The following is a 15,948-nucleotide window of genomic DNA, read 5'->3' on the forward strand; positions in this document are numbered from 1 at the left end:
ATTATTCTGGGGAAATTGCAGCAGTTTTGGCTTTGATGAAAAACTTCATTACTGATTGTTGCTATCAATGGGATTGGTGGGGAGGGTCCAGCATCAATCCAGAGCAGGAGCTGTGGGATGCAAACACCAAAAATTAACTTTTTGAGCAGCTCCGTGGGAGATCCAGACTTTGTCCCAGCAGTGGAAGTCACCCAGCGAGCTCATCATCCCAAAAATGGCTGTAAGGGAGCACAGTCCCTGTGGATCCTTCTGGAGAAGGTGAACAACATTGAGGGAACGGCTTCCCATTGCCAGAGGGCAGGGTTGGGTGGGATAGTGGGAAGGAATTGTTCCCTGTGAGGGTGGGGGGGCCCTGGAATGGATTTCCCAGAGGAGCTGTGGCTGCCCCTGGATCCCTGGAAGTGCCCAAGGCCAGGCTGGACAGGGCTGGGAGCAACCTGGGCTGGTGAAAGGTGTCCCTGCCAGGGTAGAGGGTGAAATGGGATGGGATTTAAGGTTCCTGCTCATCCGAAGGATTCCCTGGGTTGGGTGGTGTCCCGGTGGATCCGGCACTAGAGGGCAGCAGCCCCGCAGGCAGGGATGGGGACAGGGACAGCGGGACGGGACACGGGAGTGCCGCCACCCCCTGCACACCGGGACCCCACCCTGGGGTGCCCCCGGCTCAGCCACAGCCCAGGGGGACTGCGGGACCCGCCCGGCCGAGCCTCGAGGGAGAGGAGGAGTGGAACAAAGCGAGCAGGACACGGGGCTGGAGCTGCAGCCCCGGCGATCCGCAGCGCTGAGCCGGGAGCTGAACCCTGCCCATCCTGCGGGATTTGGGCCGGGAAGGTTGGTGGGAGGAAAAGCCTCTCCCTAAGCAGGGAATCTCACCTGGATCCTGCAAAATCCCTCTTGGCTGGGGGCTCTGGGGTGCTCTGCAGCCAGCCTGTCCCCATGGGCTCTGCTCCGGGACAGGGACATGGACAATGTGACCCCAACCCCAAACCCGCCCCTCTTCCAGCCCTGTGGTCCCTCCCCTGCTGGGGACACCGAGCCCCTGCAAACACACCCCCGCTTCCAAAACCTGCTTTTATTTACATTTCAAGTCAAATCACATGCAAACTCTTGGTTGTTTTTGTTTGTTTTTTTTTTCTTTCCTGTTTTTTCCTTAAGAAGAGTGTGATTAGCAAAAAAGACGCATTATTAGAATTTTCAAATAGCAATTAAATATACAAAAATAGAGCTTACAAAAAAACCAAACAAACAGAGGAAAAAAAAAAAACCAAAAAACCAAAAACCAAAACCAGCGAATGTTTTAAAAAATATTCTGCTGCAGAATTTGTAGTGTACAAACACGTCTATGAGGCTCCACGCTCCATAAACAGTCCCGGGTTTTTCTGGGGAGGGGGGACAGCACCAGGAGCCCCCCCAGCCCTGCCCGGGAAAGCCGTGTAATACTGACACCCCCTCCCCAAGGCCGGGAATGCGCCTGGTGACGATGGCAGGGGACACCCAAAACCCGTGGTCGGAGAGGACAGGGGGTTGGGTGCTTTGGCAAGGGGAACCGCTGCCCGCAGAGCCCCGGGGCCAGGCTGGAAGCGACGGGACCGTCCCAAAGGCCGGGATTTCTGCCTGCCCCCCCCGCCGTGGCTCTCCTGCTGCTGCTGAGGCCAGCACGGTGCCCCTCACAGGAGCTCCAGACCCCTGAGGTAGCCGAGGAGGAGGGACAGCCACCCTCGAGAGGGAGAGGAGGAATCCAAACCCGGGACACCCCTTACAGCCACCCCCGGGGGTGACACCGGGTGCCGAGGGGACACCGACCCGCAGCGCGACTCCAGGGGCGAGACCGCATTTCCTGCCGGGAACCGCGAAGGCAAAGGAACCGAAGGCGAAGAGGAGGGAGCGGGAAGCGGCCGCGATGCCGGGGGCCGCGGCGCTGCTCCGGAGGTCTCTGGGTGCCACCGCGCCGCTCCCCGGCGGCCGCGGGGCTGGGGAAGGGAGGTGCTGGAAGAAGGATGGCGTGCCCAGGATGCCGAGTCCCCTGGTGGCCCTGGCGGAGGATCCGAGCCCGGGCTTCATCCCGGCGGGATTCGGGGCTGCTCAGCTGCGGCCCAAGTGCTTTGGTTGTGTCCGAGCGCCGCGGGCCGGGCCCGGCAGGGACTATACGATGTTCTGGGAGCCGGGCAGCGGCCCCTGCGGCGGGCCCGGGTCCGGCTTGCCGTGCAGCTGCGCCAGCTGCAGCACCGGCATGTTACACAGGGGACACACCTTGCGCACCTCCAGCCACTTGATGAGGCACCTGCGGACACCGGCGACACAGGGCGTCAGTGGGGACACGCCTGACATCACTGGGGACACGTGTGACATCACTGGGGACACACCTGATACAGGTTGGGGACATCCCTGACATAACTGGGGACCCCTGACATCATTGGGGACATGAGTGACCTCACTGGGGACACATCTTACATTGATGGGGACACGCCTGACATCACTGGGGACACGAGTGATATCACTGGGGACACATCAGACATTGATGGGGACACATCTCACATCACTGGGGACACCTGACAGGACTGGGGACACGCCTGACACTGATGGAGATGCGCCTGACATCACTGGGGACATACCTGATACCAGTGGGGACACACCTGATACAGGTGGGGACATCCCTGACATAATTGGAGACCCCTGACATCATTGGGGACACGCCTGACATGACTGGGGTCATGCCTGACACTGATGGGGACACGCCTGACATCACTGGGGACACCTGACATCACTGGGGACACGCCTGACACTGATGGAGATGCGCCTGACATCACTGGGGACACACCTGATGTCAGTGGGGACACACCTGATACAGGTGGGGACACCCCTGGCATCATTTGGGACACACCTGACACCATTAGGGATACCTGACCTCACTGGGGACACTCCTGACACTGATGGGGACCCCTGACATCACTGGGGACCCCTGACACGGATGTGGAGCTGTAAGAATCCCCCCAAGCCCCTCTCCTCTGCCCTGGAGCTTTGCTGCTGCCCAGTTTTTAATTCACCATTTGGGTGCCTTTATGTTTTAATGGGATTTTTTGGGGGGGTTCTCTGTGTTTGTATACAGGGATTTTGTATAGATATGTTTTGTATATAAATTATATATTTATATATTTTAATATATATATTTATATTATATATATATCCATATGTATATATTTTTATATATTTTCTATATATAATATTTATATTTATATTTATATTTATATTTATATTTATATTTATATTTATATTTATATAATAGGGATATAAAAATGCATACACCTACCAAAAAATAAACAAAATAAAAGGTGTCTGTGAAATTATAAACACAGAATCTGCACATAATATACCAATAATCCACTACCATGTATATAATGTGGATGGGTAAATAAAATAAAAGTTATGTAAATAACTCTGACATAATAATACTATTATATATTTTATGTAATCATACTATTATGTATTATATATAATTTTATATGTTATATAAGATGTTATATAATATATATTCAATATATACTATTTAATATATATAATATATACTATTTAATATATTTAATATATACTAAATATATAACTAATATATATTTAATATATAGTTATATATAACTACATAGTTATACATACTATATATACAGTATATATAGTATAGTGTATATGTAAATGTATAAATATGCAAAATATATAATATATAAATATATAATGTATATACAGAGAATATAAAAATAGCTGTAATATATAGATATTTTATATGATGTAGTTTTAGCATATAGAATATTATATAGTACTGTTATATAAAATATTATTATATATAGTAACATAAATTTTAGTGGGTTTGCTTTATATATATATTTATATATATAAATATATAGAAATAAATAATTAAGTAACATATATAAATATAAAAATAATAATAAATGTTATATTAATAAATATTATTATAAAATAAGTATTGTAAAATGAATAAATTAAATCTATATATTTCCATTTTTCATGGAATTACAGACTGCCTTGGAAGGGATCCATGAGGATCACCACGGCCAAGTGCTGACTCAGCACGGGGCACCCTAAAAATTCCACCCCAGCTCCCCCAAGTGTGACTGAGTTTTGCAGCTGCTCCACAGGGCCCAGGTGATCCCAGAGGGGCTTTTCCTGCCCCTCCTGCCCTGGCATGGCCCCACTTACTTCCTGTGGAAGGCATGTTTGCAGGGACAGATCCCCAGCTCGTCCTTGGGCTTGAACTCCTCCAGGCACACGGCACAGATCTGCAGGGTGTGGAATGCACAGGGAATGTCAGGGCTCAGGGGGCAACATTTGCCAATAAAAACTACCAGGTGGCTAAAACCATGGAAATATGGAATGGTTTGGGTTGGAAAGGACCTTAAAAACCACCCAGTGCCACCCCCTGCCATGGGCAGGGACACTTCCCACTTTCCCCGGGAGCTCCAAGCCCTGTCCAGCCTGGTTTTGGACACTGCCAGGGATCCAGGGGCAGCCACAGCTTCTCTGGAAGCATTTCACTCCCCACCCTCATGGGATGAAATTTCTCCTAAAGCCTTCCCAAATTTTGCTGCCCAAGCTTCAGGATCACAGGCTGAGGTTTGGGTCTCCCTTTCCTGCTGGAAGAGGCCACAGACGTGTTGGATCCCAAAGCTGGGATGTGTTTGAGGTTTCAGGGTGCAGGGGATGGACCCACGTTGCTGCCTGGTCCCTGGGACTGGCAGCATTCCCAGGGACACCTCTGGGAAGAGGAAAAGGCCATGGCATTGTTGCCATGCCTGTCCCAGGGCTGGGAAAGCTGCTGGCTGTTTTCTCAGCCAAAACCTCCTTCAACCTCGCAGCCAATTCCTCCTGACTCATCCTGGATATCCCAGGGGATTTTGGATATTCCTGGGTGGTTTTCCAGGCCTCCCTGGCCTGGGATGTCTCAGTGCAGCAGGGCCAGGTGCAGGTGTTGGGGTCACCCCTGAGGAAAACACATCCTGAGCTCCCCCAGGGCCTGGGAGAGGCAGAATGATGGGAAAAGGGGAAAACCAGAGGCAGAGCCAGGGAGGGAAGGGCTGGGTGGGAGCTCTCCCTCCACAGGGCTCCGGGAAGCTGCTCCATCACGTTGGAAAATTCCCACCCCGTCCTCTGCTTTCCAGCAACACTGCCTCCAAATGCCAAAATACAAATGCCCAAAACGGAATCTTTTTGAGCTGAACCCTTCCAGGCTTTTCCAAATCCCAGGGAAGAGCTTGAACAGCTCTGTCCTCTTCCCCACAGAGGCCTCGTCCTCCCCAAAAGCTGGGAGAGCTGCAGACAGCTGGGAACAGAGGTGGAGGAGGAGGGCTGAGCGTTATTGAGGCCATTCCCGGCTCTGGCACATTCCCAAATCCCTCCTCCAGCCCATTTCTCACCCCAGGAAGTGCTTTGAAGCCTGTGTGCCGAAAAAAACCCCACTGCAGGTCGGTTTGAAGGGAGTGGATCAGAAAGAGGGGCCTGCACCAGGGACTGCTCACAACCCCGGGGCCCTTGGGATTTACCCCGGGGGCTGTGGGGAGTGGAGGGTCAGGATAAAACGTGGGATGGGCTCTGCTCAGGGGATTAAAATAAAATAAATAGTGCTTTCGAAACAACTGGAGCTGGTGCTGAGCAGATGAGCAGCCTCGTGCCCGGATGTGGGTGGGCATTTTTGTTATCTCTAGAGGAATAAATAAATCAATCCAGGCTGTGCTTTGACGTGGGATTTCAGCAGATTCCTGCTCAAATTCATCAGGAAAAATGGGCTGTGAATAGAAACGCTCAGGCCCAAAAGGCCTGGAAGGCCATGGAGGTACAGGAAGGTGTTTGAGCCCTCGGGGGCAGGGAGGGAGGAGTGGATCCGCCTCTCCAAGGAGCGGGGATCGTGTTTATCCTGATCTCAGCTCTCCCTGCCCGGAGCTGTGCTGGGTACTGCAGAGTCCCTGCTCAGGGACACTGTTTATACACGGCCCAGACTGCCTCGGCCTCCCCTTATCCACAGTTCTTATCAGTGTGATAAGAAGAACACAATAAATAACAATAACGATGCAGGAAAAGCCAAGGGGAGATGGGAGCGGGGAGAGACTTTAATCCAGACTTTTGCAGAGGATCTTTCCCCATCTCCAAAGTACAGCTGGCTGCATGCTCTGCTCCCAGGGGAGTGGAATTTGGGGTTTTTCCCCCTCCCCAGGGTGAGGAAGAGGGGGGAGAGGGAGCTTTTGTTGGCCCAGGATGTGCTCACCTCATGGAGGTTCAGCTCCTTCACCTTCTCCTTGAGTATGACCTGCAAGGCAAAGAGCTGGGGTCAGGACAGAGCTTCTGCCATCAGCATTCCCAGGAAAAATCTCTAAAAGGGATCCCACTGAGTGTCCCAGTAGAACTGGAAACCCCCCAGTAAACCCAGCACAGCCAGGGAGCACGAGGGGCCCTGTGCAGGGACAGGAGGAGGGGAAAGACAAAACCACAAGGACCAAATCCAGGAGGTTTCCTCCCAAATTTAACCCTCCTGAGCTATCACTTCACTTTCCCTCCATCCAAGCTGAGCACCTGGAGAGGGCTGTAAATGCAGGACAACTGTCTAGGGGTGCTTTCAGCCCAGCTCCACCCAGCTTCCTGCACAGACCAAGGGGTCAGAGGCAGAAAATCCCACAAATCCTGGAAAAAAACAGGACGTGGGAGCAGCAGCCTGACACCTCTGGGCTGTGTTTATTTTAACTCTAAGTGCAGGTGGGTGCAGGGAAGAGCTGGGCTCCCCATGGAGCTGCTCCCTGTGGCTTCAGGGATTTGGAGCAGCCAGATCCAACCCTGGGAGCAGATGCAGACCCCACAAAATCTAAGTTTGGTGACTGGGGGAGTGATGGCATCACTGCTGTGCAGGGGGTGAGGCTGGAGAGCTGGGGGTGCTCCAGAGGTGTGGAGATGCTCCCACTGCTCAGGACCTCAGTGGAAAACTGAGGATGAAAAAAGGAAAACCTGGGGATAAGCAGGTGAGGGATGGTCCTGGGGGGCCCAGCTGGTAGGGGACAATAAAATCAGCAGGGACAGATTGTCCTAGGTGCTACAACTGCCCTTTGAGGGCCAGAAACCTCCCAAGGAGAGGAACAGCATGAGGAAAATTGATGGATTTGGCACTAGGGAGGAGGGAAGGGGAAAAAAAAGGTTAGAGGATCATCTCACCTGTTTGTAGGCGTAAAGCTCTTTGTGTGCCTGATGCCTGAGCCTGCAATGAAAGCAGGGAGAAACGTGAGGTCAGGCAAAAAAATCAGGATTATTGAAATACCTCAAACATTCCACGTCCCTCCTTTCCAGCTTTAACATGCCATATTTTACATTTTTGATTTCAGAAATGAGAATGGCCACAGGAAATGACATGTTTAGGCAGCATCCAGCTTTCCCTGTTGCTGGCAGGGCAATGTCTCCATCCCAATGCACACAACTCCTCCCTTATCCCTCTTTTGACCTCCCTGATTTTCCAAGCACACATCAACCACATAGTTAGGAGCAGAAAAAGTGGGTGAGGAAATCACAGTCTGCCATAAACCCCCTCAGTTTTCCAACCACTTCTGCTGGCAACACTTCCAGCACTGAATGCAGCACCATTTTCCAAGGCATGAGGAAAGCCCTGCTCCCACTCCAGCAGGGACAGGGAAGGACACCCTGCCCAGAGGTTTCCCACCAAAGCCCCCATCATGCTGCTTGGGTGACACTGGGTTCCTCAAACACAGCTTAATCCTCAATTCCAAGATCAATCAAACCACATCCACTCCTGGAGCAAAGTGAGGGATGGAGATGAATGGGATGGGCCTGCTCCAAGAACACCTGCTGCAGTGGGATGTCCAGCAGGAATTTTAGGGCACAAGCAAAGTGCTGGTTCCATCCCCTCCCTCCCTCCCCAGCCTCTCCTCTCCAGAGTCAGAGCCAGCAGAGTGCTCCACAGGCATCTGCTGGCTGGAGAAACCCATTATGCTCCTAAAATAAATACACTTAAAATTAAAATAACCAATATTGCCTCTCATTACCAGACATGGCATTTAATAAAGTGCTTGGAAAACTCAGGAGGGAAGTCCCCAGGGCTGAAGAGTTGGCCAAGGACTTTCAATACAGACTCAATATGTGGCTGCAGGGCTTGGAGAGCCATTGGAATATTTTCCACAACCAGCCCCAAGTGATTTCAGATGGGAAACCCCCTTGCCTGGAATTTCTATCCTGCAAAAATAATTTGAGGGCTGTCTGAAATTCCTGACTGCTTCAACCTGAGCTTCTGGGGGTTTTCCAACGTTGCCATGCTGTAGTGGGGGAGACGTAAAAATGGCATGGAAAAAGATTTCCTTATGTCTGCCACCCTCCCCCAAAATATTGTGGGCCTTAGAAGGTGAGGGATGGGTAAAAATGCACCTTAATGCTGCAGAGAGAGATGCACAAAGCTCCTGAGTCCCAAATCTCACGGGGAGCCATCCCTCCTGCTCCAGCAATGCTGCCTGGCAGGAACCATGGAAAACACTGCAGCAGGCAGGGAGGAGGAGGAGAAGAGGAGGAGGAGGAAGAGAAGGAGGAGGAGACTGGGGTCTCATCCTTCTGGCAGTGACCTTGAACAGAAACATGAGCAGAAGATGCAGGAACAATAGAGGGAACAGGATGAAACCGGCCCAATCCGCAGGGATCCGGCGGCTGGGAAGGCGCTTATGAAACACAGATGGGGAGAAGCGAGGCCACAGGCAAGGGAAAACTCGCCTGGAATGGGAAGCAGCATCCCTCTGGATGGAGCACTGAGTGGCCACCAAGGGTCTGAGCCACTGGAGCACCTTGGAGCAGTGGTGGGGAGGAAGTGACCACCTGGCTGTGGAAGCGCAGATCTGCAATGCCCTGGGCTTGTGCTGAGCTAGACAGGGAGATTTTCCCAAAAAAATTCCTCCCTGGAGGTACTGGGGAGCAGCACGAGCACATCTGGTGGCGAAGCGTGCGAGCTCAGCCTGCTCCTCCTTGCTCTCTGAGCCAGGATCCTGGGCCAGATGGATGCTGGTGGGGCAGCTGTCGTGAGGAGACCCCGGGTCCTGGCAAGCGCTATTCCCTGTGGGAGCAGGCTCCATCCATCTCGTGTCAAGTGCTGTGACTCCCGAGGAATTCCTGGCAGATGTCTGCCCGAGATAAGGGACCACACAGTGCCTGGCTGCTGATCCTGTGTGCTGTCACCCTCCCTGAAGGAACAACTGCCTCTCTGGGGCTTTGGGATCTCTTCCTGCAGGAGTGGGAGCTCCCTGCTTCTCTGCGTGACTGAATCACCTACAGCACGTGAACAACCATGGGGATAAAATGCAGAGGAAAAATGTTTTGCAGGTTTACCTCTGAGGTTTCCATATTAGATGCTTTATAGTAGAAGAAGAAGAAAGGCCCTGGGCACTGGCTTTTTATCCCATCACTGTGTTGCTGTCCCCAGCTCAGCCGGGCTCCTTGGGCTCTTCATGGAATCCCAGAATCGATTGGGTTGGAAAAGCTCTCTAGGATCATCCAGTCCCCCAGCACTGCCAAGGCCACCACTAATGCATGTCCCTAAGTGCCATTTGGGTTGGAAAAGCCCTCTAGGATCATCCAGTCCCCCTTCACTGCCAAGGCCACCACTGACCATGTCCCTAAGTGCCACATCCACATGGCTTTTAAATCTCCCTCGGGCTGGGGACTCCCAACACTGGAGTCCAGCTGTACCAATGCCTGACTGCCCTTTCCATGAAGAAATTTTCCTCATATCCAATCTAGATCTTCCCTGGCCCAGCCTGAGGCCGTTCCCTCTCCTCCTGTCCCTGTTCCCTGGGAGCACAGCCCAACCCCCCCTGGCTGTCCCCTCCTGTCAGGAGCTGTGCAGAGCCACGAGGTCCCCCCTGAGCCTCCTTTTCTCCAGGCTGAGCCCATTCCCAGCTCCCTGAGCCACTCCTGGGGCTCCAGACCCTTCCCCAGCTCCATTCCTTTGTCTGAACACAAAACCCAACCACTGTGTTGGATCCTGGCAGGTCTGAATGCAGCAGGAAACAACCCCCCAAGAAAAAAAAAGGCTTTTTAGGTGCTGTGTACCCTGAGCTTCCCAGAGACTTTGAGCTGCTCCAGGCTGGGCAGGGATGAGCCCTGGATGATCCACAGCAAAGCACAGAGAGAGGATGCTGCAGACTTGACCCACAGCAAGGGTGGCATTGCTCAGCTCAGCATCCTTCTGGACTGGGTTTTATGGGACCAAAGGCAACATCAGTTTATCACTTTCATTAATTCAGCACAGATCAGACACAACCAGCTGCCTGCAAAATCTCATTTCCTTGTTCCTTTTTTATCTGCAATCTTGCTGAGCAGAGGCAGCAGCCATGAGGGACCTGAGCTCTGACCTGAGTGGTTTGCAGCACCAGAAAAGCTCAGGTTCACCTGAACAATACACAGGCAATGATGATTTTTGTTGTGAAACTGGACTCTTGTTTTGAGCCAATCCAATTAAAAATGTCATTTTTCCTTCCCCTGGAGCAGGCAGCACAGCTTGTATTGACACAAATGCAAAGCACAGCCCATGTCCTCTCCTTCCCCAGCACATCTTTTATTTAATGCCATCAGCTCTGTGATTTGGGGTGAATACACCTCATATTGGCTCTTCCACACTCTGGATGCCTCCCCAGCTGGGGATTCAGGGAGAGCTGCAGGGGCTGCTCTGATCCAGAGCAGGAAATGAGAACCAGGGCCTGAGGATGGTGTCATGAGCCTTGCTTGGTGTTTGCCAAATATTTGGAGATTATGGGAATGGAGGGAGAGGAAGGGCTGTGTTGATGCTGCACCTATGGGAAAGCCAGGAGCTGCTGTGACCTGCAAAGAACCCCCATGGATGGAAGCAGAGCCCTGGAGCTCTGGAGGGGACCACCCTGTCCTTCTGTTGATCTCTCTGCTCTTGCAGGTGGGTGGTCCTCATCCTGTTGTCCACCTACAATGCTTCCAAAATTCAGACTTTTATATCCCAGATGAGCTGAGATTACAGAGCAGCTTCCGTGGAGGTGGAGGCTCCTGGGACACTGGCACAGCTAAAACCCACGGCACAGCAAAACCCTCCCCAATGGGGGCTGGAGGATCCTGTTTTGGTTCTCTTCTGCCAATAAAAGAGCTGAGGGAGGAGGGCTGAAGAGCCATTTGTAGAGTCTCTCTAGGGTTTTGGGCTATAAAGGGATCACTGGATGACCTAATCCAACTCCACATCTATCATGGGTTGCTAAATAGCACCTCAGGAACAGGAGCCAAGGCGTCTCGTCCAGAAAGGTCCTCGCTCTTGATTTAAAGACGTGAGGAGACTGAGCACTTGCCACTTCCTTGCTGGCTTCCCTCACCGGTTACTCACCCTCTCTCTCTTACAACACGCCTCCAGCTTCTAAATTTAAAGATTTTCTGGCTTGACCTTCCAGACATTACTCCTTGTTATTCCTTCTTTGGGGCATAACACACCCAGCGAGTGCCCAGGAAAATACTCTCAAAGTCCAAAACTCTGCAATTTTCTAAGTGAGCCATATAGACTCGAGCTCTACCTGAGCAAAACAAGTCCTTGAGCCCTCTGAACACCTCTGATCTATTTTCATACACATTCAAAACACAATTTTCATAATTGTGGGGAAAAAAAAAAAGATATGATGCCCAAGCAGCCCCAATCACCCTTGGTAAACCTGGGTTTGGGCTCATCTGCATGTTTGATGAGGTTTTGCTTCATACAGAACTGAAAATGGGTGGGAATTATGAAGTATTTAGAAGGTAGATACTGAAATCTCATTTTCCTGGTCTATAAGAGCAGGATAAGATATTTCCAACACCCTTTGGATAGATAACCTGGTGGGACTGGCTGCTGTGGTGCAGGGAGAGACTGGGTACCAGGGAAGGGATGTGATGGATGCACAGCTTGCAGGGAGCTGGGGCCAGCTGGAAAGACAGAGGGGAAGGAAAGGGGATGGAAAAGTTGCAGAGGAGAGCTGTGGGAATGCAAAATTTTGGGTACCATTGCTGGCAGAATGATGGCCTCTGCTCCCAGGCACAGGCTGAAGCACAGCCAGCCTCCATCTTGGGTTATCAGCACAACTCATCTCCATCACCACCTCAATGCTCAGGCACTGGGGTTTTTGCCCACTTGCTTCATTTTCCCTCTGTCAGGAAGAGTTTCTCCTCTCAATTAGCAGCCCAACAATCTCCCCAATGGCCCATAAAATAATTAAAACAAGCCCCAAACTGAAACAACCTTTAACCCTGCCATCCTGCTCCCCCATTGCTCAGATTAACACATCAACTCTGCATCATTAATCTCCAAACTGTGCCGTTGAAGGAGCAATTTGTGTTCAATAAGCAACGGAGCAGGTATTAAACATTCCTTAGGCACGCAGGACACGAGTTACTCATTACAGAGGGAAATGTGTTGAAACATTAAGCAGAAAGCAGGGACCATGAAACATCCCTTTCCAGGATTTCTGAGAAGCTGACCACAATTCCATACCTTTATTAGCAAATGTCTATCTCCTGGTTTGAAGTGGATAATGTGACTGCTTTGTGGGGCATCAGGTTGACATAAGATGTGTCAAGGAAATAAGGTGCTGCCATCCTCTTTTTGGGATGGAGGGATCAGTGGTGGGCCTGCAAGTAGTGGAACATTCCCTTAGAATATTCCCTTACCTGATCAAGTAGCAACAGAAGAGCAAGCTGAGGATGAAGACGAAGATGGCTGTGCCGAAAACCACGATGTATATGTTGAGAGGAAGGTTCTGGAACCCGATGTTCGGCATCCTGAAACTGTAATGCTGGAAGTCTGAGCTCATGGGTAGGCTGTGGAGACAGGGAGAAAACACAGGGATGTGACATTCCTGAGGAATGCACTTTGCAGACCAGTGGTCCTTGAATGGATGTGGAGGGGGCTGGAGATGACTTCTCACTCATCCCCTCCTCCTTGCCCAAAACCAAGTTCCCATCTTGGTAACCCTGAAAACAAAGCAGGGCTGGATCAGCTGGGGTTGGGATTTTCCTTCTCCCACTGTGAGCTTCTCCTCCAGCTCTTTTCCTTTCACACATCATCCTCCAAGTTAAACACTGGATGAGATGGACAGTGGGAATTGCATCCAAGCAGCCCCAGCTGCAGCCAGCATCCCTCAAACCCCACAGTGACTTGGTAAAAATACTGAAAGCAGCCAGGAAGCCTTGGAGCAAGTTTGCCTTCCCTTCCCCTCCAGTGGTTTTTCAGACTGACTCCTCATTCCATAGAAATCCACCACCAAAATCATCAAAGATGAAAAGGAAGAGGACAAGGACATTCCCAGGACACACAGCAGTGCCTCTGAGAGGAATTATGGGGAGACTGTGGACTCTGTAAAGCAGGCTTTGTTTGTTTCCCCATCTGAGACACAGGTTTGGTGGTTCAAGAGCACTTCTGCAGGTTTCAGCTTCACTCCTCAGCACAGCCCCAGGCTCCTTCCCCCCAGGAAAGCCCCGAGGCACCAGCGAGAGACAGCCAAGAGGAAGAGGCAGCAATTTTGGCTGTCATATCCCACGTCTGGGACCCGTGACCAAAACCTCCCTCCCCTTGGAGAGCCCCAATTAAACCCCGAGCAGCTGTCTGGGATATAACAATTCCAGCAAATCCTCTCCCCCAGGATTTTAATTGCTCTTATTTATTATCTCTTATCTTCCTCTCATTCTCTGAACCGTTCACCCTCAGATGATCACAACCGTTGCTGGCTGGGCATAAGGTTCCCCTGCCCCCAGCTTAGGAAAGGAAGTTAAAAATACACCTTGTTTTCCCTTCTGCCCACAGGAGAGCAACGTGCAATGAAGTTTTACAAGCAAGGAAAGTACCTGCAGTCTGAGCCCTGTTTCCCAAATAAAATCACCGAGGGATAACAAAACCCTCCCCTGGAGCGGGGAGTTTTCCACGGCGCAGTAATTGCACAGCTCCTCATTTTGCACAGGGTGGGAAGACGGTGGGGAAACCGCAGGATCTGAACCCACACACGCCAGGGAGCAATGCTCCAAAATCCAAGTGTCCTCACTCACAAATCTTTCCCCCTTGAGGCCCCCTTTTTACCAAACCCTGTGGGTTTTCCTCTGACTTCCCACGGGGAGCAGACTCACCTCTCATCCCGGCTGCCTCACCGGGACTATCCCCTTGCTGAAGGCAACATCCCTGCCAGCCCCGGGAGCCTCCCTGCTCCGGCTGCTTTCAGTTTCCTCAGCTCGCTGGAAGTTTCAAGGCGATTTCTGGTAAAGCCTGGATTTGATTAAAGCCTCCAGAGACCAACACGCATGTTCAGAACCTCTCCTGGCCAACGTGGAAACGCTCTGAGAGCTCAGGGAGCCGGCACATCCCCCTGCCAGCGCTGGTGGGGATGGGATTTTATAGCCCAGCAACCACCCGGCAGCTCACGCTGCTCCACCGACGCCTGTTCCGCTCAGCTGAGCTGGTTTGCTTTGCAAATAAATTTTAAAAAGCCCAATCCAGCCCCCAAACCTTTGTTCCCAGCTCCGGCGGAGTTAATGCGCAGCTCGGCGTCGCAGGGCTGCGTTTGGGTTCCAGTCCCGCTGGGTCAGAGGGATTTGGGACAGGTCAGGGGCTCCCCTCGGGCATGGCATGAGGATGTTTCAGCTGGAGGATGCTGCCCCACCTCACCCTTGGGTGATAATCACTGCCTTTGGCCAAGGTTGGCTGCCTCCAGCTCCTCAACCACCCCAGAGAAACCTCCTCAGTCTGGGAGAGCTCCAGGTGACTTTTTGCAAGGAAGGAGAAACAACTCTTGGAGGACAAAACCACCCAGCACTGGACTGCAGCTTTTCTTTCCTTTACAATTATTTTAACTTGTGATGCTCTTCTCAGCAATCCCACTAAGAGATTCCGTGGGTAAGGAACAACCAAGGCTGCATTTGGAGCAGCAAATCCCATCAAGCCAGAAAAGTTCCTCGTGCACCTGAGCTGTGCTGCTCTTGCAGCAGTCCCCACATCCATGAGCACAGCTAGGAACCATCACAGCCCTCAGCAAATAAACAGGCAGCAGAAACAGAGCTCAGACCAACCCCCAGCACCCCACTATCCTCTCCAATGGAACCATTTCCCTAATATTTTGCCCCAAAGGGTGTCATGAATGCAGCCATGACCTACCTGCCAGCCATGTCGTGGTGGCTCAGCCTCCTGGGGACAACCTTTCTGTCCCCTGTGGTGCAAATCCAGGGAATCCCACACCAGATTCATCCAACCCCCGTGTGAAATAACCTTCTCCACATTGGAGCTGCTGCCCTGGTCCTCCCTCCCTCCTGCTGCAACAGCTGAGAAACGTTACAGCAAAAAACAGGGAGGTTAAAGGGGAAAAATCACTTAGTCTGCCCAGGATCCAGGAAACTGTTAACTTTAAAAGACTCCAGTGAAATCTGATGATTTCAAGCAGCCAAGCTTTGGGGTTGTTTTTTTTTTTTTTTAAGGGGAGTGGGCTGGAGGAACTTAAGCTGCTTCAGATTTGCAAGGGCTCAGCCAAAAGAAATAAAAAAGGAGCCATAAAGAAGGATGAAAAGTTTCTGGTGTAGAACAAAAGCCTCCCTGTTGCTCTCTCCATGGTCAAGGCATCTCAGAGCAGGGAGATGATGCCTGTGGGGCATCCATGGCCCCCAGAAGGTCCCTGAAACCCCTGGGATGGGGACACAGGCTGCACATAGAAAAGGGGGCACTGGCACAGGTTGTCCAGAGAAGCTGTGACTGCCCCTGGATCCCTGAAGTGCTCAAGACCAGCTTGGATGGGGCTTGAAGCAACCTGGGATAGTGGAAGGTGTTCCTGCCCATGGCAGAGGGGTGGAATGAGATAAGCTTTAAGGTCCCTTCCAGCCCCAATCACTCCATGATTCTGCAATTCCATGATTCTGTGAAAAATAGCAAGGAACAATGGCTCCTTGTCCTGGGATATA

At 51.4% G+C, this 15,948-nt stretch overlaps 1 protein-coding gene across 5 annotated transcripts in view; it reads right to left on the reverse strand.

Annotated features, from left to right (window-relative positions):
• Positions 1 to 1,053: 1,053 nt before the first annotated feature.
• RNF24 (ring finger protein 24) overlaps positions 1,054 to 15,948 on the reverse strand; it is a 29,919-nt gene continuing 15,024 nt past the window's right edge. For 3 of the 5 annotated variants that reach the window (XM_039724541.1, XM_039724558.1, XM_039724530.1), the window contains 5 exons: positions 12,685 to 12,834; positions 7,198 to 7,240; positions 6,263 to 6,304; positions 4,204 to 4,283; positions 1,054 to 2,278 (listed from right to left, as the gene is read on the reverse strand). In XM_039724541.1, the coding sequence (XP_039580475.1) occupies positions 2,140 to 2,278; positions 4,204 to 4,283; positions 6,263 to 6,304; positions 7,198 to 7,240; positions 12,685 to 12,827 (447 nt within the window). In that variant the 5' untranslated portion in view covers positions 12,828 to 12,834 and the 3' untranslated portion in view covers positions 1,054 to 2,139. Of the gene's footprint in view, positions 2,279 to 4,203; positions 4,284 to 6,262; positions 6,305 to 7,197; positions 7,241 to 12,684; positions 12,835 to 14,133; positions 14,506 to 15,154; positions 15,445 to 15,948 lie in introns of those variants that run through there. The other 2 variants (XM_039724522.1, XM_039724548.1) reach the window with 2 other exon arrangements.

This window comes from Passer montanus, unplaced genomic scaffold, assembly GCF_014805655.1.
Source record: "Passer montanus isolate IOZ18808 unplaced genomic scaffold, ASM1480565v1 scaffold109, whole genome shotgun sequence".
Classification (NCBI taxonomy): Eukaryota; Metazoa; Chordata; class Aves; order Passeriformes; family Passeridae; genus Passer; species Passer montanus.